The following is a 25,461-nucleotide window of genomic DNA, read 5'->3' on the forward strand; positions in this document are numbered from 1 at the left end:
ACTCCAGAAAATTAGGCAATAAGGAGCCACTGAGGACGTGTAAGTAAAAGAGTACTATTCAACAAATATACTGGGTGCCCACAACATATCCGGTACTGTTATGAGCATTGAGGAAACAGATGATCAAATTAACACCGAAACATTACTCTATTGTTGTGGGAAAAATAAGTTGAAAGGGAGACAAAAGTAGAGGTTAAGAGGCTAATACAGTCATCTAATCAAGAAACTGATGGTGGTTTGGATACGGATATGGGGAAGAATAACTATTTTCTAAGGAGAACCAACAGAATTAGATTGCACGAGGAAGTTGGGAAAAGCAAAAAGGATAACACCCAGGTTTCTGGCATGAATAACTGGATGGAAGATAGTGTAATCTAATAAGACGGAAAAGAACAAGTTTGAGGAGGGTGGCAGGGGCAGGAAATCAAGAGTCTTATAATGAATGTACAAAATTTAAGATGCTTGTAAGGCATCTAAGTGGAAACACTAAGAAGTCTTTTTCAGAACAGAATATATTCAAGTGGGGACCAGACCTCTATCTGATTAATGTGTACTATAAAGCTCTAGTACTTAATACATAGCCAAATTTAATCACAGACTTGCCACAAAAAAATATTACATCCCTATTTTTAATTCATTTCTGGTCTGAGAAAAGGGAAAACAAGTCCAAACAATTATGCATAAACCCATATATTTCTGGTGCTCTGAAACAGATTAAACCTAGAACAAAGAGCAACTGCGGGCCTGACAAGAAGGAAATACTCTGTCTTCAATGGCTTTTTAGGATTCCAACTTTGAAAAGCTATTTTGACACATAATGCCTCCCAACCCCACAAACCTGCTTCAGGAAACTTTAAATTGGGAAATAAAAGAGGTAAGGGAAACTAATACCAATTATTAGTATTTACTGTGTGTCTGACACTTAAATATTGTCATTTTAATACTCATGACTATTCTGTGAGGTAGGTATTACTATGTTAATTTTTATACATAAAAAAACAAGCTCAACAAAATTTAAGTTTGCCCAAAGGTTACTACTGCAAACCCTGTACAGGACACCACCTTACTGAAATTTAAATTCTCATAGTAAATTAACAATAAAAGAACTGTAAATTATAAACTGGAAGAAAAGGAGCTAGAAAAAAGTTAGTATTATCTGTCACTTAGGCCACTTCAAGAGACCTCTAATAATTGTCTGTTTTTATTCTCACTTCTCTAATCCAACCCCTCACAGCTCTTAGAATTATCTTCCTCAAACAGATGTGATCATGTTAATACTTTTCAATGATTCTCTAGTGTCTGCAAAAAGAAGTTTAAACTCTCAGGAAGCATTTTACATTTTTTACTATGTACTGCTCCAGCCTCCTCCTATACCAAATCCCACTCTGGCATTCTAACCACCATTAGCTGTTTGCTATCCTTCACAAGTACCATGCACTTTCATGCCTCTGTGTGCTCTCTTATCTTTTCTCCTTTCCCACCCAATAAAATCCTACTTCTTTTTCTATCCTTAATCAAGGACATTTTTTTTCATTGCTGAGAGACAGAGAGACATGGAGGGAGGGAGGGAGAGAGAGATATCAACTGGTTGCCTTTGGTTGCCTTCTAAAATGTGCCCCAACAGAGGATCGAACTCAAAACTTGGGTATGTGCCCTGACTGGGAATTGAATCTATGACCATTCGGCCCATGGGACAATACTCCAACCAAGCCTCATTGGCCAGGGCAAAAAAATCCAACTTCTTAAAAGACAAATGCTTCCTTCTCTTTGTCTGAATGCTTCTGTAAACCTACAAAGTTTATTGTTCCTGTCTCTAGGCTTCCATAGCATTTCCATATTTATGTATGCCTGCTAGAGCTTTTCATCCCTAGTTTTTCAGAAAGTTTATTAGTTTATACTTGCTTAATTCACCCTGTAATAACAGTCATGGTATGGATGTAGTCAGTCTTTATAACTCCTATAACACTTAGTGATTTAAATAAACCTCAGAAACATTTAATACATTTGTTGAACCAAATGATTAGTCATAGTGGAAAACAAGTTTCCCTGCTTTATAGTCTGTTGGTCTCTGTCTGTCTGTCTGTCTCTCATACACATACAATATCTACTGCATATATAGTTTTGTGGTACATATTAGTATTGTTCTGATCAATCAATGCTTTGACCCAATTTCAGTTCCTCATCTTATTTCTCCAATACAAAATAAAAACTTTGATAATTTAAATATCAAGAAAACAAAAGTGACTCCTTAACTTATCTAACCTATTTTTGGAACCAGGAGGCTATAGTGAACAAGGGAAAACAATTAAGGGTGCTGAGACCAGGTAAATTAGCCATATGATGAACTGGTAAGAGACACAATCAACTAGGAAAGGGCTACCTCTGTGGTCAAAAGTCATGACAGGCCTCTGGCAGAATAACATCTTGTCTGGGTAGAATGGGGTATCTACTCTTGACTTTAAATTTTAATTATGAAGGACCAAGCAATCAGAGCTAAATATATGGTATTCCACTAAATTTAGGCAAATACAGTAATATTTAATTCCAATTATTAATAATTAAAATAAGATGGCTTCTTTTCCTCATATAATGAGTTTTGAGCCTGGCTGGTATGGCTTGGTTGGTTGGAGTACTGTCCAGTAACAAAAGGTTGCAGGTTCGATCCCTATCCCCAGCACTTATGGGAGGCAATCAATTGATGTTTCTCTCTTGCATCAATGTTTTTCTCTCTCCCTTACTCTCTCTCTAAAAAAGCAACAGGAAAAATGTCCTCAGGTGAGTATTTTTAAAAAATGAGTTTTGAGTAAAGAGTGAGACTAAAATTTCTAGAAAATACCAAAGTACTTATTTTGTCAATATAGTATAATGATAGCATACAGCAAACATCAAATAAAAAACACAGATAAATTCAGTATAGCTGAGGTTATGTATACAACATAATTAAACAGGAAATGACTAATGACAGAAAAGGATGTAAGAAATAGACTTACATCCAAGGTAAGGTATCCACGCAACAGGGTTAGAGAAAAAGAGTAGATGATCCAGGAAATGCAAAAGTAAAAATCAGCAGAATCTAATGATGGACAGGGATGCAAAGGATAATAAACAAAGAGGTAAAGAAAACATAATTTTTGCATCTATCTGCCAAATTATACAGGTAATCTATTGCCCAACACAAAAACAATACAGGTATATTCAATACCAGACAAAATGTTAAAAGATCATTTAAAAGTCAAGGGAACTTCCCAAAGGGGATACCTCATTGAACTGCCTGGAATCTATGTGAAAGAGCAGCAAAAAAAATAATCTTTCTTACTCAACTCAAACTTGAAGAGCTAAATGGCTATTCAGCTTATGGCCATATATTAGATTCAAGTTATAGAAGGTGTTAACTAATGCATTGGTACTACACTTTTTTATTTTATGTAAATGCTGAAAAGGAAAGGGGAGGCTGCCTTACTTCTATAAAAAATTCAGGTATATTAGAGCTCACCCAAGTTGATGAAGCTCATCCAAACAATCCACTGATCAACACCACTATGAATCATTTTTTTAAACCTCCATTTTGCTACAATTTAGAATAGATGTCATTTCTCTGAAATAAATGTCCCACTTGCCCTTAATCTGTTAAGACAAATTAGCAAATATATATTGTAAACAGATAACAGGAATATATATATGTGTGTATGTATCATAGTTAAGGAAATAAATTTGATTAGAACCACAGAGTAGAATTTTAACTTCTGATCCTAAATTCTGTCAGTCTTTCACATCAACTTTATAAAAACACAAATCCAAATGACTGTTCTTTGTTAAAAACTCTGATTACTTCCAATCTCCCTTAGCAATGATTTTTTTGTAGCCCTGACATACTTGAAGATGATCCACCTCCATCAATTCTCATGACACCCACCCTGTGCAGCAGTAGCTTTTGGGGGCATAAAGGGAAAGCTTGTGCATTTCTTCATTCCTTTTTCTCATATTCTCTCCTAAAAGGATCCTGTTCTACCTCTCTACATTCAAACAGTAGCAATGCTTCAAGCACCACCTCTTTTGCAAGCTACTCTAGCCAAATACTGATCTCTCTTTCATGAACAAACTTATTATCTCTTCTGGCCATTACCATCCACCATGGCAATCATTTTTTATACATACATATTTATGCTTTCCTCAATTCTACAAAGATGTCAAAGCAGCTTACAACAACAGCAAAATATTATAACTGACCCATTAACACAGGATAAAAAATACAATGTCATTAAGGAGATTTGTGCAAAAAAACCCCTTAGATCTGCAGGCTCTAGCATTAAAAGCAGAAACATAAACAATGAATTATGAAGGGCACTTGTTTCTATTCAACCTGGCACTTAATTGTTGATTATCTTGTGCTCTCCATTTGTCTCAATGTTTGCTAAATAAATAACTTTTATCCATTATTCAAGATTTTGTTTTTATTAAATTGTTTTTACCCTGAACTCTTGCATTCTCAGGATTTTTAGACCCAAGATTAAAAACTTTTAAATGGCTGAGCGTTACACTTCTTGAGATGTCTTCTGGCATTTATTAAATATTCTTCTTACTATGATAATAATGTTAATAGTGAATCAGACAGCCACTTTATGCAAAGAAAGTCTACAGGAATGTAAACACAGGGACTTTTGGTCAAGATGGAAGCATAGGTAAGTAAACACAGCTTACCTCCTCATACAACTACATCAAAACTACAACTAAAATATAGAATAACCATCACTCAGAATTGTCAGATTGGGTTGAATGGAACTCTGACAACTGCTGAATTAAAGAAACCAAACCTATCCAGACTGGTAGGAGGGGCAGAGATGCAGGACGTGCTGGTCCTGCAGTGGTGAATAAAAATTTGAGAGATATATTTTGGAATTGAGGAGTCCCAGCCACACACTAGGCCCCCAGTCAAGGGTTCCAGGAAGGTAGTCCCCATAACTTCTAGCTGCAAAAAACCGGGGGGACTAAGTTGGTGGAAGAAACTTTTAGAGTCCCAAGCAGTTCCTCTCATAGAACCCACACACAGACTTAATTCAGACTCACTCCTTCTGAGCTCCAGCACAAGGGTAGCTGCTTGAAAGGCAACAGTAGCATATTGGGGAGGCATGACCTGACTGGCATGAAGGCAAGAGCTGGAGAACAGTTTTCTCCCAGAAGAAAGGCAGGCAGAGTCCACTGTCCATTATCTAAACCCTCCTGCTGCAGGGCCACAGAGCCAGCAGGCTGGTGCCATCAATCTAAAGACTCCATCAATCTAAGAGTTTGCCCTGGGCTTGAGATCCCCAGAGACTCCATCCCACCCAACTTACGGGCCCACTCAAGCTGTTTTTCCATATGAATAGCTGGTCTTGGCTCATGCTTCACAACTTCCTAAATTCTCTCAAAACAAACAAAAGCCAGCCTCACCTGAGTTCCCGGCTCCCATTCCTCTTCTTTTTTTTTTTTTTTATTGTTATTCAATTACAGTTGTATGCCTTTTCTCCCCATCCCTCCACCCCACCCCAGTTGAACCCTAAGAACACTGAAACACCCATTCCTCTTCTTGCTAAGCGGTCCCAGTCAGGCACTAGCAGCAGACAAACTAGATTCATAGCTTAGCTTCAACTGGGAATCTCCAAGTTCAGCACAAGTAGCAGCCATCTCAGATTGCTTTACAGCTCAGGCAGGGTGGCCCCAGGCAAAACACAGGTGGGGCTGACCCTTGGTCTGCACCACCGGGGAAAACCCAGAGACCGAGCACCTAGGGGACAGCTACAGACCAGGTCAGAGTACAACCACTCTGCCCCTGCACAGCTGATCCTCCACAGAAGGCAGAGGTTGGTGGACAGTGGTCACAATCATTCCTTGCAGCTGACTGGCCTGGATAAATCCCTCCCATTGACCTGCCAACAGCAATCAAGGCTCAACTACAGGAGGGGGTTGTACTCAGCTCACGTGAAGAGCATACCTCGAGTATCCAGCTTGGGTGATAGGGGAGGCTATGCAACTGCTACAAGTCACACTACCAAGATAGGGAGTCATAGCAGCTCTAACACATACAAACAAACAAACACAGGGAGGATGCCAAAACAAGGAGACAAAGAAACATGGCCCAAATGAAAGAACAGATCAAAACTCCAGAAAAAGAACTAAACAAAATGGAGAAAAGCAATCTATCAGATGCAGAGATCAAAACACTGGTTACCGGGATACTCAAGGAACTTAGTGAGAACCTCAAAGTATAAAAAACATCCAGTCATAAACGAAGGATACACTGATTGAAATAAAACACAATTTACAGGGAAACAGCAGTAGAGTGGATGACACCAAGAATCAGATCAATGATTTGGAACATAAGGAAGCAAAAAATAACCACGCAAACAAGAAAAAAGAATCCAAAAAAAAATGAAGAGTGTAAATTGCCTCTGGGACAACTTCAAATGTTGTAACATTCCCATCACAGGGGTGCCAGACGTAGAAGAGAAAGAGTAAGAAATTGGAAGTCTAGTTCAAAAAATAATGAAAGGAAACTTCCCTAATTTGGTGAAGGAAATAGACGAGCAAGTCCAGGTACCAGAGAGAATCCCAAACAAGATGGACACAAAGAGGCCTACTCAAAGACACATCATAATTAAAATGCTAAAAGTTAAAGATAAAGAGAATATTAAAAGCAGCAAGAGAAAAGCAGTTACCTACAGGGGCATTCCAATAAGTTTGTCAGTTTATTTCTCAAAAGAAACTTGCAGACTAAAAGGGATTGGCAAGAAATATTCAAAGTCATGAAATGAGGGACCTACAGCCTAGATTGCTCTACCCAGCAAAGGTATCATTTAGAATCAAAGAGCAGATAAAGAGCTTCCCAGACAAGAAAAGCAAAGGAGTTCATCATCACCAAACCATTATTTTATGAAATGTTAAAGGGACTTATTTAAGAAAAAGAAGATCAAAACTATGAACAATAAAATGTCAACAAATGTATTTCTATCAAAAAACAAACTAAGCAAACAAGAAGAACAGAGACAGTATCATGGATACAAAGAGTGTTTTGATGGTTGCCAGATGGAAGAGGGGTAAGGGGGAATGGGTGAAGAGGTGACAGGATTAAGAAGTACAAATAGGAAGTTACAAAATGGCCACGGAAGTACAGTATAGGAGATGTATACTGCCAAATACACCTGCCAAACAACCTATACACATGACCCATGGACAAGAACAATGGTGTGTGGGTTCCCTGAGGGAGTGGGGGATGCTGGGTGGAGGGGGACAAAGAGGGGAAAATTGGGACAACTGTAACGGCATAATCAATAAAATATAATTAAAATATATATATATATATATATATAAACCTAAATTTAAATGAATATAACAATATTTGTCTTTGAGGACTAAGATGATACATTAGAATTCCTCACTTCATTATTTTACTGAGTGTTTAAAGTAAAAAGTATGTAGCCCTGGCCTGGTCACTCAGTTGGTTGGAGCACCATCCCGTACACCAAAAGGTTGCAGATTCAATCCCTGGTCAGGGCACATACCTAGGTTGAGGATTCAGTCCCCAGTTGGGTTGTGTAGGGGAGGTAACTGATCAATGTTTCTCACATGGATGTTTCTCTCTCTCTCACTCTCTCTCCCTTCCTCTTTCTCTAAAAGCAATGAACATGTCCTCGGGTGAGGATATAAATAAATAAATAAATAAATAAATAAATAAATAAATAAATAGCATGTACACTATTGGGTTGGCCAAAAAGTTTGTTTAGTTTTTTTCCATACGATGGTTCTAATAGTGTTTACTTGTCTTTAACTTCTTTCAAAACAATTTTGTTAGATTGTATTGTGACAGCTGTCTTATCAGTGTGTGGTTTTTAAGAAACAACAAAATTGGTGAATTTTTGTGTGGCCATTTTCATATTGAAGATGGAAGAAAATACTCAACATTTTCAGCATATTATACTTTATTATTTCAAGAATGGCAAAAACAACTGAAATGCAAAAAATGATTTGTGCAGTATATGGAGAGAAGGTGCTGTGACTGAAGAAATGTTCAAAAGTGGTTTGCAAAGTTTCTTGGTACTACTGACATTTTGGCCAAATAATTATTTACTGTGGGGTTGTCCTATGTATTGGAAGACATTTAGCAGCACCCCTGGTCTCTGCCAACTAGAAGCCAATAGAAGGAGATAGCAGACATACTCAAAATATCCTAATCAATAAAGTTACTGGTGAAAATGAATAATGTCTTTTATTTTATGGAAAAAACTAAACAAACTTTTTGGCCAACCCAATACTTACCTAATCTGAAAATCAAAGAATTTTTTAAAAGATTGTTCCAATCAAAGGTCTCAATATTAAGCTTTCCTCTCACAAAGAAAAGCCGTAAGAATCCTGGCCCAATTAAATAAGCTCCTCAGGCTAACTTGAAGATGAGGACAGAGGAAACAATTAGAAACTGACTTTATATATATATTTATGTATGTATCTTTCTTAGGGAATCAGACATTTCTTAGGAAAGAGACTCTAGTTAGTGAAGGAATTCCCAAAAATAAATTATAAGATCCTGTGACCTTAAGAAAGTGATACTTTATATACTTTGATTACTTTTAGGTTTTGAGGACAGTAAGGCTGTAATTTTTTAGCTTAATAATTCATAATACATAGGTGGGTATAGTAGAAACTAAAATAACATACAGAAGATGATAACTGTTCTATGAACAATAAATGCTATTAACTTTAAAAGGGAGAGACTGGGGTTTTGCTGTGTAATAGATACACATGCATGTCTGAAGAAAATCTAGTGATTTACCTTGACTAGTACAAATAATTCATATGTATAAAGAACTACAAAGAGATCATATGGAGCCAGACCAGTAACTTAGCGCAAGCTAAAGAAATTCTATATCACAGTCAAGGAAAAGGCTCTGAGGTTTTCTGAGCAGGCATGCAACATCAGGTGGCATGTTAAGAACATTAATCTGAAAGTACTATACTTGGCTAGTAGGTTAGAGGAAGAAACAAAGACAGATATATTAGTTAAGTAAAAACAGCAACCAAAGGATTTAAACAGATTATTTCTCCAAAAAAGATAAGAAAATGGCCAATAGCATATGGAAAAGATGCTCAACATCATTATCCATCAGAAAAATGCAAATCACACCCACACAAGATATCACTTTATAACCACAAGGATGTCTATAATCAAAAAGCAAACAACAAATATTGGCAAGGATGTGGAGAAACTGAAACCTTCATACAAGGCTGGTAAGAATGTTGGATGATGCAGGATGCTTTGACAATTTGGAATTCCTCACAATGCTAAATAATGGGTATATGATCCAGTGATTCCACTCCTAGGTATATACTCAAGAGAACAAAGAACATACAGCTTCACAAAAACTCGTACATAAATGTTCATAGCATTATTTATAATAACCAAAAAGTGGAAACAACCCAAACACCTATCAACTGATAACTGTATAAATAAAATGTGGTACGTCCACACATGAAATATTATTTGGCAATAAAAAGAAATGAAATACTAATATATGCTACCCAGGAATACCCTGAATACCCTATTTTTATACACATACACATTTTATTTGTTCATTCATAAAGCAAATATTAATTTATCACTTGATATGAAGCAGTCACTAAAGATTTTCTTCTCTTAAGATTTTTTTTTATGTTGGGAGGTAAAAAGTAAAGCAGTAGGTCTTTTTAAGACTTACCAGTGATTTGAAGTTGTGACTTCATGGTCAGGCTACCCATTGAACCAGGTTGTGATCCACTGTCAGACATACCACCAATAGGATGGCAAACCTGAACATGGCAAAGAAAATACTTATAAACATCAAAAATTCCCATTTAAAAATATGTAAATAGTGCTAACCAGGCCATTTCCACATCCCACTGAAGGCTACATAATTGCCAGTAGCCTTCACATTGCTAAATATAATTTTCGATTCTAGTATTCATCCTGCCTATCAGCAAAATCTGACATGGTTGATTATTCCTCTTCCCAAGATTTACCTTCTTCCCTTGAGTTTCTAAAGCACCTTCTTTAAGTTTATGTTGTACCTCACTGATCGTTTCTTCTTAGTCTCTTCTGACAATTCTTTCTCTTCTCTCCATTCTCTTAATGTTGGAGTAACCTAGGGATCAGTTATTGGTTCCCTCTTATCTCTTGATACTCATTTCCTCAAAAATATCATCCAGTGGTGTGGCTTTAAATATCATCTATATAACAAAGAGTCCCAACTTTGTATTTCTACCCCAGACTTCACTCCTCAACTCTAAACAACTTTACTTGGGTATTTAAAGATAAACCAAACTTAACATATCCAAAACTGAACTCCTCATCTTCTCTATAAACTATCTCGGTTGATGGCAACTCTAACTTTTCAGATGCTTGGGCTAAAATCCTTGAAGTCCTCCTTGACTCCTTTCTTTTATATTTCCCTTCCAACCTGCAGGCAGATTTTGTTGTTTCTGTTTGCAAAATATATATCCAGAATCCAACCATTTCTCACTACCTCTGCCACTAATGTGTTCAGAGCTGCCTCTGGCAGCCATCTTTTTCCTAGATTATGCCTAGAATATGTAAATCTCCTAGATTACTGTAATAACCTAATATTCTACCCTTATCTAGCCTCAGTATCTATTCTCAACACAACCAGAATGACTCTTTTTAAAATACTGAAAACCCATAGAAGGCTTCCCTTTTTATTGAGAGTAAAAGCCTAATTCCACACAATGATCTAACAGACCTAATATCATGTTCTTCCCCTGCTCCCAACTTCCTGATCTTATTTCTATTTCCTTCTATTCTCCTCCCCTACTCAGCACCTTACTTCCTTGTTATTCCTGCATGCTCTAGCCTTAGGGACCTTTATTCTATTTGATCTCTTGGCAATTTTACAATCTGTTCTACCTATCCAGGTCATTTTCTCCTCCTACAGAATATATCACCTCCTGACATACTAAGTAATTCACTTCATAGTTTATGGGTTTTCATGCTCTGGTCTAGACTATAAAGTCCACGTGAGCAGGGATTTTTGTGTTGTTCACTGATGAAACCCAGAAGCCCAAAACAGTACCTGACACATTGCAAATACTTAAATATCTGTTCAATAAAATGAACAAAGAAATGGCTATTACGATAAATTATACTACATGAAAAAGTGTAACATATCTTCTGTCCCTAATCAGGCAAAAGTTAATCCCCATGTGAAAACAACATAATGGGTATAACAAAGATTTTATAAGAGTAGGAACACTTCGGCTTGATTTCCTAGCTCAATACTTTACTGTTTGAGATATATATACATATAACCTCTCGAAGTCACAGTTTCCTACCAGAAAAATGAGGATAATACCATCTCCAAATCACAGGGTTGTTGTCAAGATTAAATGCTTATGTAATTGAAAAAAAAAATCATGAACTATTTTTGAATTAAACTAAATACGTTTTAGTATTTATAAAATATAAAAATTATAAAATATAAAAATCTGTTCTTGGTCTTTGGGGGACTGGATGAAAATATTAGAAATAGTTTAAATAGATCCAGGTAAAGATTAAAGTCAAACAAAATTTAGTTAGCACTTACTACTTCCCAGACACTATAAAATAAGTATACAAATACAAAAAGGCAAACAATATATCATTAAACTGTAAATATTACCTTAAGCTTTATATAAAATCAGACTTACATTAAACTTTAAATATAAAACAATTCTGATGTCTTCACAAATCTCTCAAAATGAAATGGAACAACAGTTACTACTGAAATGAACTCTAGAAAATCCAGTGTTTTATTCCTTGACTTACACAAGGAATGAAAACACTCAAAGATAAAACTGTGGCCTTATTACAGTGACTAAGCTCATTCCTTGGTCTGGTATATATACTCTTCCCTTCACTTTGTTTGTTTGTTTAAACTATAACATTTCAGAGGTTTTATAAGCTACAATTTACTAAAAGAGCCCTTTTATTTTAAACAGGAAAGGCATACACCATAACTAAAGTCATTAGTAGTCACCCAGAATATAAAGAAAATGAGATGTTAACAGATAAACTTTAAGAATGCACGGCATAGGGTATTCTTCTGACTCAAAGTACTTGTTATAGAAAGAGCCCTCAAAGACGACATTACCACATTCTATATAGTTTTACCCTCTCCTCAATACCCAAAGGCTATTTGCCACAGAACTATAACATCAAGAGATCCAAGATGGTAGAGGGGTAAGTGGAAGCTACATTAACTTCCTTCCTGGACCAATCTGGAATTACAACTAAATTGTAGGGAAATCATCCTGAGTAACCAACTGAACACTAGCTAGAGAGAAGTTTTATAATCAAGGACAGACAGAAGAACCCACTTCAGCACAACGAGACTGGTAGGGAATGTGGAGGAGGTGCAACAGGGTTGGCTGGGCTCCCACGGGCAACATCTGAAGTTCTGGAGGGATATTTCAGCAGCTGGGGGGTTCCATCTAAGAACTGTGGGGTCTAAACCTCCAGCTGGACACCCCAGCCTACAGTAGCAGAGTCAAAAAGGAACCCAGATACCATTCAGTTGTGAAAGGCAGAAGGGATTCGGTCTTGCCAGGAGATAGCTGGAGATTCAAAAGAGCCTCTTAAAAGGCCAGTGCACAAAATTTCATTTGCAGCCACTTACCCTGGGCTCTGGCAGAGGGAGGGCAGAATGCTAGAGATGCTTGAGGGGAGTCTGGGGTTGGTGTTTCCAGGGAGAGAACTGAAGGAACAGCTGCCAGGATCCCTGTGCTGAGTCATTCCCCATACAGCAGAAGCCCTCTTTCTCAGGCAAAGCACTCGTCTCCAAAGTGGCATCAGCCTGGGGGGAAGCAAGAGCCCCGCCTGCAGGAGTTACTCTCTCCCACTCTGTGGGGCTTAAGCCAGGCTGCTGATTACAGTTTGAGGCTCTATCACTAATCAGTTTAACAACTAAGGTGGAAATACAAAGCAGCAGCCAAATGGGAAGACAAAGAAACAGACCCCAAATGAAAGAACAAGAGAATTCCCCAGAAGAACTAGATGAAATGGAGGCAAGCAATTTATCAAATTGAGAGTTAAGAGTAATGATTATAAGGATATTCAACAGCATGAAAAAAGACATAGAAACCATAAAAAAAAAAAACCCAGTCAGAAATAAAAAATGCAATATATGAAATAAGCAATGGCCCTGGCTGGTGTGGCTCAGTGGATTGAGTGCTGGCCTGTGAACCAAAGGGTTGCCAGTTTGATTCCCAGTCAGAGCACATGCCTGAGTTGTGGGCCAGGTCCCCAGTAGGAGGCACACAAGAGGTAACCACACATTGATGTTTTTCTCCCTTTCTCCCTCCTTGCCCCTCTGTCTTAAAAGAACATGTATTTAAAAAAAAAAAAAAGAAAGAAACATGTATTCATAACCCATAAACACAGGCAACAGTGTGGTATGGTGATGGCCTGAGAGGAGGAGGAGGGGGACAGCTGGGTGGAAGTGGGCAAAGGGGGAAAATATTGGGGAGAACTATAATAGTGTAAACAATAAAAAATAAAGCTTAAAATGTATACTGTATAATACACACTTATTATAACACATTTTTACATATAAATAATAACATTGTACACTATATGATACAATTACGTTGTTTTGATAAAGGAGAATTTTTTTTTTTAAAGAGTATCCTATCACAAGGAGACACCATAACACTTCTATTAGAATGGCTAAAACAAGAAAATTCTTGTTTTAAGTCAACAAGAAAACCCCAAGGGCTGACAAGGAAGCAAAAACATCGTCTTATGTTGCTGGTTGAAATGCAAAATGGTACAGCCAACCTAGAAAGCATTGTGCTCAATTCTCATAAAGTTCAAAACATTTACTGTATGATCCAACAATCCCATTCCTTGGTATTTACCTTAAGAGCAAAAGTTCCCAATCAGAGACTGTTTTGTCCTCTGAGACATTTTTTAACAACTGGGCAGGAGGGTGCAGGGGGCAGGTTGCTACTGTTATCTAGTGGGTAGAAACCAGGGGTGCTGCTAAACATCCTATAAAGCACAGAACAGCCTCCACAACAAAGAATTATCCAGCCCAATGTCACAGTGTCAAGATTGAGAAATCATGGCTATAGAAATCAAAACACTATGTCCAGCTCTGGCCCATGTGGCTCAGTTGGATGGAGAATCGTCCTGTGCACAGAAAGTTCACAGGTTCAATTCCTGGTCAGGGCACAAATGGGAGTCAACCAATCAATGTTTCTTTCTCTCTCTCTCTCTCAAGTCAATAAATGTATCCTCCCGTGAGGAATGAAAAACAAACAAAAAGCACTATATCCACATAAAATCTGTACAAAAATATTTACAGTAGCTCAACAGGTAAACCATAAACTGTGGTACATTCATATGCTGGACTACTACTCAGCAATAAAAAGAAAAAAGTACTGATACATGCAACAATTTGAATGAATCTCAAAGGTCACATGCTGTGTCTGGGTGAAACCCAGTCTCAAAAAGGTACATGGTTTCCGTTTATGTGACAGTTTCCAAAAGGGAGAACAAATCTGTATCTGTCAGAGGTCAAGAATAGAGGGTGGGTATGTCTACAAAAATGCAGTACAAGGGAAGTTTTTGGTGTAAAGAAACTGTTCTGTATCCTGGTTGTAGTGTTGGTTTTAAGAATCTATACATGTGTTAAAATTCATGCAACTGTATGTCCAAAAAAAGCCAATTTTATTATATGATCATTTTTAAAGGCTACATACCCATGTATTAGTATGGGTTGAACAGTGTCTCCCTCAAAATTCATGTCTACCTGGAACCTCTGAATGTGACCTTATTTGGCCTTACAGGGCTTTGCAGGTGCAATCAATTTAGGATAAGGTCCTACTGAACTAGGGTGGCCTAATTCAATGACTGGTACCCTTATAAGAAGAAAATTTGAACATAGAGACATGCACACAGTAAAAATGATGTGATGACATACAGGCAGAATACCACTTGAAAATGGAGGCAGAGACTGGAAAGAAGTGTACAGAAGCCAAGAAATGCCCAGGATTACAGGCAACCATCAGAAACTAGTTTAGTCATGGAACAGATTCTCCTTCTCAGAGTTTCCAACCCTGCTAACACCTTATTTTGGCCATTTGGACACCTAAACTGTGAGAGAATAAAGATGTTATGTTTTTTGAAACTACCTAGCCTTGACCATTGTGGCTCAGTTGATTGCGTGTCATTCTGCAAAAGAAAAGGTTGCTGTTTGATTCCAGGCAGGGCACATGCCCGGATTGTGAGTTCGGTCCCCAGTCAAGGCATGTAATAAGAGGCAACCAATTAATAGTTCTCTCCTTCTCTTCCCCTCTCTAAAAATAAATAAATAAAATCTTAAAAAAAAAAAAAAGTACCTTGGTTGTAGTAATCCATTACAGTAGTCCTAGGAAACTAATATACCCTATGATCCTATTTATGACACTCTGGAAAAGGCCAAGTTATTGGGAAGAAAACACATCAGTGCTTCGTAAGGGGTGGGACTGGGAAGAGATGAATGACTACAAAGGAGCACAAGTAAAGTGTTTATCAAAATTCAAAGACCTGTATACTTGAAAAGAATTAATTTAATTATGTGTAAATTATATCTCAATAAACTTGACCAAAAAGAAAAAAAGAGTATTCCCTGACCTGGCCAGGTAGTTCAGTTGGTTAGAGCATTGTCCCAATATGCCAAGGCTGCAGGTTGGTTCCGAAGTCAGGGCACATACGAGAATCAACCAGTGAGTGCATAGATGGGTGGCACAACTAATCTCTCTCCCTCCCTTCCCCTTCTTCCTCTCTCTCTCTAAAATCAATAAAATAATTTTTTTAAATGCATTCCCAATGTGAATGACCAAAAAAATGCTGTTAATCTAGTTTCTACAACAAAAAGAAAACTGACTTAGTTTCCTTATTTTGGGGAGACCCATGTCCATGTCTAGCTCCTTCTTTCTACCTCCACATCTCACTGTTAGATTAACCTTTCTTTCCTAATGTTCCTTTCATCTTACAATCTATCCTACTTTCACCTTTTCTACCCTCCTCCCAACACTCAATTTTTCTTGGTGGGGGGGAACTAAAAAATACATTTGTTTACTGAGAGCAAGAGGATGAAAGTAATATAAAAATCAAAACCTATCTGGTTTTCATTGACTTTTCTTTCTCTTGTCAAATGGGGGTGGGATTTTATTTGTACATTTTTTTCTAAGGGTCCTAATCTGCTCATGAAAACCTTATACAGGGGGAAGCTGTGGGGCAGAAATTCCTTAAGCAACCAATTTCGAGAACTCTTTATCAGGGCAGAAATAGCTGCTCAGTGCTACCTACTTCTTTCCCTAATAGTCACTGCATGCAATGGGGAGCCCAGTAATTAGTGAAAAGAAGCTCTGGAAGCCCACTATGCCCACTCAGCACTGGCCAGGTCCAGGTCCAGGTCCTTCATTATTTTGTCTATAGCCACAGGGTCTTTTTGATCTTCCAAAAATCCAGGAAACTCCTTTTCTATCAGTAGTCTCAGGTCCTCCTTTGCAACATAGCCTTTATCCCCAGCAAATTTGTGAAACGTGAACATCATGGTTTCCATGGCATGTTCCATTTGAGATGGCATTTTGGTGAGGTCTTGGCCAGAGACTCAGCAGGATCACTCAGCTGGCCAGGATGTGTGGCCAACACCCAATTTTTAAAGCCATTTCAACTTTGCCTCCATCTACAGCTTTAAAATTCATAACAGAGACAGAGGTAAATGCCTCTGCATGAATTTCCTATGGAAATAACTGATTTTTAAAGTGATTTTTAAAAAAAGTTTTCACAATCAAGTACAGTGGTATGGTTTACTAGGTATCTCCACCTAATAAACCATTGTGACTTAAACCAATGAAGATTATCGGTTTGAATCTAAGATCTGACATAACGTTAAAATAATCTATTACCTATTAGCCTATCAGTTACAAAGAAACAAACTAGAGTCAATTCTTAACAGTTTTACATAATTTATTTTGAGTAATGTTTACTATCACACTATAAAAATGTGACAGACAGAATATCTAATGTAGAAAAAATGTGCTAAAGCATTGCCAGAGGTAAAAACTAATCTTAACATCTTCCTGAAAGGCAGTGGAAAGAAAAATGTGAAGAGTCATATTTCACAAGATTATTTCAGTAACATCCTGACCCATAAGCAAAAAACAGGCAAACACATTTCTGGCCTTATTTTAAAAATATGTATCCTACTTATAAATTATTAAATAGAATATTATGAAATTTACTTGGTTTATTTTCATAAATAACATATCTAACAATCAGTTATTTTTATAGGCCACATCTATTTTGACCTAGAAGACCTTTCAATAATTTAATAAGGTCTATATTTCCTTAAAAGCCACCAAAAAGACATTTCAGATAACATAAAAAACTGATGAGGAGAAAAACTGGTTATTGAAACAAAGTACAAAATTCAGATCTCAAGTACACAGTGGTATTCAAAGAGCTAAAGCCTAATGAAGTCAAACCCTCAAACAGCCTTATTAAAATACAGAAGCATAAATGGTAACTGTAAATACTGAGTAGTCTCCCTTGAATAGGATCACTCAGCCATGTTCCCAAACCAGACTCAAGTGAAAGAGTTGTGTATCAAAGGACCTGTTTTGAAAAATCTGTCATCATTCACCAGCCACTACTGTGAAGAATGGATTCCAGCTTCAATCCAGTTGGAAGTGAAACCACAGAGTTAATGATGGTTTTTGTGTATGCAACCAGTAGCCACCAATACCCAGTGGGGTTGAAAACTAGAGTCTGTTCCCTAAGGCCACAGTAACAGAGACTGACTACAAGGAACAAAGTTTTTAGATCCTGTTCTCTACTAATGATAGCAAAGGAGCTGACCTTGGTATATGGGGTTGCTGAAGGTATCATCATAGGGACTAAAGAGTTCTTTGGGTTGGGTAGAAAGTAAATAAATACTCATTTCCGTAACTTAATTTCTCAACAAAAGAGGAGGGAATGAACTCAAACCCAAACGTGATGGGGAAAAGTTGCTTTCCTATTTCCTGGAAAAAGTTACCTTAACAGGGAGGCAGGATGTGGACCATCCTCTCTCTACAACAACAGTGACACCTTGGCTCTGAACATCACATGTCATTCACTGAAAGCTCCTTTCCCATTTTTCAACCAACTGTATCAGCATGGATTGTAAAGAATATGCGTAAAGAGATGATTATCTTATTCAAAGAGAAAAACAGGAAGGTACGACTTTCAAAGTTCAATAGTATGAAAACAAAGTTTAAGGAAATTGGCACCAGAACTGAACTTTTAGCATTCATTTGCTGGTTTGAACTCTGTACCCAGTATTCCAGAAGTCAATTTTTTCCCTGTTCCCCCAAATGGCTTTCCAACAAACATTTTAATATTAACTACTGCTACAAGCTGTTTCCCAGCTTTCAATATTTACTGCTAGAGTTTAAAGGATTTGACATGCCATAATAAATATAACTACTGTTGTGCTACTACAAATATTGCTCTTTTGTAAACAACGCTTGTGTAATAATACACCACCTCATTATATGTAAAGTTTAATTTCCTGGCTCCTAAAACATCCTTGTTTCTGACTATCTCTCAATATCCATGAATTCTCAAAATATAAGACCCTGATGTCCTCTATCCCCAACCTTCCAGCAAGGCTTTCTCATATAATTTCTAAACACTTAAGAACTATCACATAAATTCAGTGTCAATACTAGTAAGTTACTGAGTAACCTATGCACACTTCAGAAACAAATTTATGCATTTTTATTAAAAGGAATTAAAAAAATTGTTATTCAGATAGTATTTAAAACCAGAAAAAAAATCAAACAGAGATCCATTTACACTGAGAGCCCTAAATACTAGGGGGAGAAAAGATGGGACAAATTACCTCTTACCCACTGAGAAACAAATAGGATTACGAAAGCAGAGCCAACTTTACACTCGAAAAAAAAAAAAAAAAGGTGTCTGTATACTTCCCCCTTACTATTTATTTTATTCCAAGGCTACCTTCTCTACTTTGAATCTAAAAAGGAACTGAATAAAAATATTCCAAAGAGGGTAAAATACCACACACACCCTTTTTGTTCTCACAGGTAAACAAACTGAAATCAAGGAAAGTTAAATGGATTGCCTAATTAGGCAAAGAATTCTTTCTTCTTCTTAGATTTTATTTATTTATTTTTTAGAGAGAGGGGAAAGGAGAGAAAGAGAGAGGAAGCGAGAAACATCAATGTGCAAGAGAAGGTTGCCTCTTGCACACCCCCAATGGAGGACTTGGCCTGCATGCAACCCACGCACGTGCCCTGACCAGGAATCGAACCAGCAATCTTTCAGTTCACAGGCCAGCACTCAATCCACTAAGCCACATCAGCCAGGGCTAGGCAAAGAATTCTTATATGTAACATCAAAAGTACCATCCCCAAAAGGGAAAAAAAATGAGAAATTAATAAGCCTTGTCAAAATTAGGAACTTTTACTCTTCAAAAGACATTATTAAAAGGGGGGAAAACTTGGACAACTGTAATAGCATAAACAATAAAATATAATTTTAAAAAACACAAGCAAAAGGCTGAGAAAACATTATTTTGTAAGTTGCATATCCAGTAAAGGATTTATATCCAGAATTCATACCCTCCCCCCCAAAAAAAACCCTTACAACTCAAAAATGAGGCACACAACCCAATCGAAGTGGACCATTCAAGGTCAGAACACAAGCTATGCCAAAAAAAACTGAGATCTCTAGCCTTGCTCAGTGTTAATTTCATGATTTAAAACCATGGTTCCATAAAAGAGCCAAAAAAGATAAAAGAGAAACAAACAAAAAACACTTATTGCTATATTTGAACTTATTCAGTTTACTCCTTTTCAAAATTATTAAAGTATGTTGAGTCTAGGATTATTACAACCCTCTCTTGACAAAGACAAAAACCCTAACAAATACCAGTCTCAAAACTTCTCATCATCACAAAATGAAATCATGTTAAGAAGTGAATCACTGACATGACTGAAACAGATTTTCCCCCCTCAGAATTACAAACGATAAAACCCTTGTTTGAATGCCTCAGGCTGACTTGTATTTTCTTAGGGAAACAGTAACAATAGCGAGAATCAAATTTCTTTTAATAAGATGTTATATTTTCCTTCTCTAAAGTAACATTTAAATGACACAGGGACACTTCCTTGCATAAAGGCTTAATCCTTTATAAATGTTTACCCCACCAAGTAAATGGTTAAAAGAGAAGAACAGAGAAATTCAAAACTTAAAAAAAATGTAATGAAGGTCTTGCCCCAACCAACCTTCACTTGTAACCTCTTGTCATCAAACATTTAACCAAAGGACTGTACGTTGAGAATGGTTCTAGCGGCTTTCTCAACAATAGGAAAGAAGGAGCAGCAGTAGAACCAGACGCAGAAAAGATATGGACAGCAGCCTGGAAAATTGTTAATATGTCAAAAAACTAAACAAAACAATTTAAAAAATGGGCAAAGGGCCCAAGCCAGATAGGTAAATTGTTAGTGTCTCCCAATACACCAAGGTTGCAGCTCGATTCTAGTCAAGGCACATTCAAAAAGCAACCAATGAGTGCATGAATAAGTGGAACAGCAAACTGGTGTTTCTGTTTCTTTCTCTCACTCTCTGACTCTCCCTCCGCTTCTCTCGCTTAAAAAAAAAAATCAATAAATTTTAAAAATTTACCTAAAAATAAAAAAATGGGCAAAGGACTTAAGTAGACATTTCTCCGAAAATATACAAATGGTAAAAAAACACATAAAAAATGCTCAACAGAAAAATGCAAAGCAAAACCACAGTGAGATATCACGTCACCCATTAGGATGACTTATTAACAAAGAAAGAAACAGAAAACAACAAATGGTGACATGGGTGTGGAAAACGGAAACTCTTGTGCACTGCTCGTAGAAATGTAAAATGGTGCAGCTGCTGTGGAAAACTATGTATGGTGGTTGCTCAAAAAATTAAACCTGCATTACTACATGATCAAGCAATTCCACTTCTAGGAATACACCGAAATGAATTAAAAAGGACAGAGAGATATTTGTATACCCACATTCATAGCAACATTATTCAAAAAATGGCCAAAAGTGGAAATAACCCAAATGTCCATCAACAGATACATGGATAAACAAAATGCGGCATATACATAAAATGGAATAATATTCAGGCTTAAAAAGAAATGAAATTCTGATACATGCTACAAAAATGTTCTTGAAGACATTATATTAACTGAAATAAGCCAGACACAAAGGAAAAATGTTGTATGATTCCACTTACATTAGGTATCTAGAATAGTCACATTATATATAGAGAAAAAAGTAGCACAGTAGTTACCAGGAACTGGGGTTGTGAGTTACTGTTTAATGGTAACAGTTTCAGTTTAGAATGATAAAAAAAGTTCTGGAAATGCATAGTGGTAAATAACAACGTGAATATACTTACTTTTACTGAACCAAACACTTAAAAATGGTTAAAATAGTAAATTTTATGTATGTTTATTTTACCACAATAAGAAACAAACAAAATAATAATCAGGACAGATAAGTTAATCATTTTCTTTGTCCCTTAGAGATGAAAGCATCAATTCATATGGTTAAAAAAAAAACCCAAAAAAAAACCCCAGTGCAGACTGAACATATGTACTCTATCTTCATTCCCTCATGAAAGCCTGGCAAAATGAAGTAAAGGAATAAAAAAGTATAAACCCTTAAGGGAACAGACAAAGGGGGAGGAGAGGACTACAGTTAAATGTTAGCAACATTCTGGACAATGAAAAGCAGTAGTAGTAACATTCTGCACATTTCAATATACATAAAATATAGTTTTTAACTAAGACCTATAGTAACTATCTTTCCTCCAAAAAATTCAAGAACAAAAAAAGAGTCTGGGATTTCCCTTTAACTACTGACATTTCACAGAAGCAAATACAGCTAATCCTTCTCCCATGTCCCCATGTTCCTTTCCTTCCCACTTCCAAAGCAGATCTATAATTAAATGAACCACCTGAAAATCCCTTTTAATGTTCAAGGCAAATGAACTCCAAAAACTAGGTTAGGTAGTGACTCAAAAAAAAGCAAAAGCAAAAGCAAACACAAATCCTTTCTCTTTAAATGAAATTTAGCTCCATTTGACCCTATTGTTACATCTCTATAATGGCAGCAACTTTGTGTACTTTTCAGAGGCTCAGTTTAGTATTCATTCATCAATGAGGGAAATGTTACTATATCTCAAATATTCTTTTATTTTATTTTTCTTAGATTTTATTTACTTATTTATAGAGAGAGGAGAAGGGAAGAAGGAAGGGAGGGAGGGAAACATCCATGTGCTGGGAGAAACATCAATCAGTTGTCTCTCACATGCCCCCAACCTGGCCTACAACCTGGGACCTGGCCTGCAACCCAGGCATATGCCCTGATGGGGAATCGAACCTGTGACTTTCTGGTTCTCAGGCCAGCACTCAATCCACTGAGTCACACCAGTCAGTGTTCAAACATTCTTTACCCTCAGGCTATATCTAACATTATTTTTTCAGTTTACTTACTTAAAAAAAAAAACTACTTAAAACACTACATTTTTCATTTTACCCAAAAATAAGGAATAACTTTTATGTGTTCGTCAAGAAAATTTTCATGATAAAATAGAAACAGAACAAAAAGCCTGGTGAAAATAAAACCCTAAAATCACTTTCTCACGTTATTCAGAATAAACACATTCCACCTTTCTACAACATTTATCAGTTTTTTTAAACATTCTGAATCATAAATTCATTATTGTGTCAAGTTTCTGCTGAAAAATTCTACATTTTTTCCATGACCAAACCATTTTTCAGTGTTTCCAAACCTTAGCAGATACAAAAATTCCACATATAAATGAGTTTAATGAAACTTACCAGGGGTTAACTGAAATTACCAAAAATCCAAAACTAGGAATGTGATAAGCAGTTGAATTAACTTTGATACTTCCTTTTTCTTTTTTTTTAAACAAGGTTACTAACAATAGCTATCATATAGTCAACATTTTTTAATGTGCAGTCTCATGACAACCATGGGAAGTAGAAATTATGCCCATTTTTCAGAGGAAAAAAAAATGAAGGTCAGAGTATCTATGTTTATAGTACATTGCTGGAGCTGGCAATCCAAATCCCATGCTTTAAAACCATCATATTATACCATTTTTCAAAACTAATAAGCTTTCCAAATCCTAGTTTCATAAAACAAAAACCCTAAGTACATATTTGTAGATAAAGATCCACTTTTTACCTAGTTCATCTGTACACTTTATAAAACTGTCTGACAAAGACTGGCAGCATTTATATTTAGTAATACTGCTAATTAACTTTCAACTATTTGTATAGCACATAAAAACTTACTTGTCTTTCTATTCTACCTGTGCAAACTGGAAAATTGTAAGACTATAAATGTCATCCATCTTTAAGGAGTGTGCTGGCACTGAGAGTGTGATGAAGCAAGATCCACAACATGAAAAAAGAGGGATAGCCTGTCCACACAGAGTTATCCTGACATACCTCAGTTTTTACAAAATGAATAGGAAAAAAATCTTTCAAAATTAGCCATCTTTAACTACTGTAGGGTTCCAGTGACACAGGGTGACCCAAATACAAGCTTTTATCCCTTCCTTTGTATTCCCACTACTACCTCCTTAGTCTGGTCTCCCCACCTCCAGACCCCACCAACCCTAGCAAATATTGTAGACCTAAATATTATGAAATAAATCTTCATAAAATCCCGTTTAAATTTGTCAGCCAATAGGACTTTATTCTCTTAAGTCCTATTAAATCTCTTAATTCTTCCAAACTTTCTCCTATTACCAGGTCCACACAAAACCTCTTCGGACTGATCTAAACTCCAACTAATCTATTCTCTGCACTTCCACCACCTCAAGTTCATTCTTGCCTCTTCACTCTTGCCCATTCTGAATCCCAGTCTTAAATAACTTCACTTTTTCTCTCTGTCTTAGTAATTATTCTGCATACCCCTCATATAGCCCTAGACTGCTTTGAGGTATTACTTGAACTGTCTTAAATCTTTATGTGGGTAAGGACTTTCTTCCCAGAGGGCAGGGAATATGGGTTATGCTGCAAAAAGTCAAGCCCCAGATCAGAGGTTGCAAAGTGGTAACCCACAAGATAAATTCAGCCCACAGTGGTGATTTGTTTGGCCCACAGTGTTTATATTATGAATTTATAAGTTGCCAACATTTAAAAATAAAGAGTTCTCACAAAAAATGAATTTCTAGCTTCTCTTTAGAAAAAAGTTAAGATGTTTAGACCACACGCAGTCTATACTCCCCACTAGATCAATAGTGATCCAACACTGAAGTATTATTTTTAAATGGTTAAAATGGTGAATTTTACCTCAATTTAAAAAGAAGAATAGGCCAGAGCCCTGGTCGAGTAACTGAGTTAGTTAGAGCATTGACCTGATACACCAAGGTTGCGTGTTCAATCTCCAGTCAGGGCACATACAAGAATCAACCAATTAATGCATAAATAAGAGGAACAACAAATCAATGTATCTCCGTTTCTCTGTTCCTCTCTCTCTCTTTGAAATCAATAAATTTTAAACAGGGAAAAAGAAAAGTGAATCAAAGCTGCCTAACAGTTGTCTCACTGGAGGGACATAAACTCCCTCATTCACTTCAGTCCCAATATAATCTATCTTTACTATTTAAAATGTTCATCTAGCCCTTACTGGCTTTTGAGTATATAATGCTCACCCTGGATAAGCTTACTAAATGAATAAATTGACAATAATTTCAAGAATGACAAGGTTGGTGGTAATGATGATAGTGACAAAAAAAAATAGTAATTAACATTTCACGCTTACTATGAGCTATTGTACAAAAAATACTTTATCTCAGACTTCTGGCCAAGATGGAGGTATAGGTAGACACACTTCGCCTCCTCGCACAACCATAGAAAGAATGACAACCAGATCTCAAAACAAGTAACACCCAGAACTGTCAGAAAATCTAGCTGTATGGAAGTCTGACAACCAAGGATTTAAAGAAACCACATTCATCCAGACAGGTAGGAGGGGCGGAGTCACAGACATGGGCAGAGATGCAGTGTGGCAAAGAGAGGTGGTAATAGCAGAAAGGAGAGTCTCACATTCATGTGTAGTGGATAAAAACCAGGAGGGATACCTTGGAAGCAAAGGATACCTTGGAAGCGAGCAATCCCAGCCCCAGGCTAGACCACACAGTCCAGGGTTCCAGCACCAGAAAGATAAATCCCCATTATCTCTGCCTGTAAAAACCAAGGCGGGGTTGGAGCAGCAGAAGAAACTGCCAGATTTTTGCCACTTAAAGGCCCAGCACGGACTTAGAATGTACACAAGCCCACCCACTCAGGGTTTTACCACCAGGGCAATAGCTGGAGGGGTGCC

At 36.9% G+C, this 25,461-nt stretch overlaps 1 protein-coding gene across 8 annotated transcripts in view; it reads right to left on the reverse strand.

Moving 5' to 3' along the window:
* ITCH (itchy E3 ubiquitin protein ligase) overlaps window positions 1-25,461 on the reverse strand; it is a 106,069-nt gene that overhangs the window by 62,336 nt on the left and 18,272 nt on the right. For all 8 annotated transcript variants that reach the window (XM_053925971.2, XM_053925970.2, XM_053925973.1 and 5 more), the window contains exon 3: window positions 9,723-9,813. In XM_053925971.2, coding sequence (XP_053781946.1) covers window positions 9,723-9,792 — 70 coding nt within the window. In that variant the 5' untranslated portion in view covers window positions 9,793-9,813. The remainder of the gene's footprint in view (window positions 1-9,722; window positions 9,814-25,461) is intronic.

This window comes from Desmodus rotundus, chromosome 6 (assembly GCF_022682495.2).
Source record: "Desmodus rotundus isolate HL8 chromosome 6, HLdesRot8A.1, whole genome shotgun sequence".
NCBI lineage: Eukaryota > Metazoa > Chordata > Mammalia > Chiroptera > Phyllostomidae > Desmodus > Desmodus rotundus.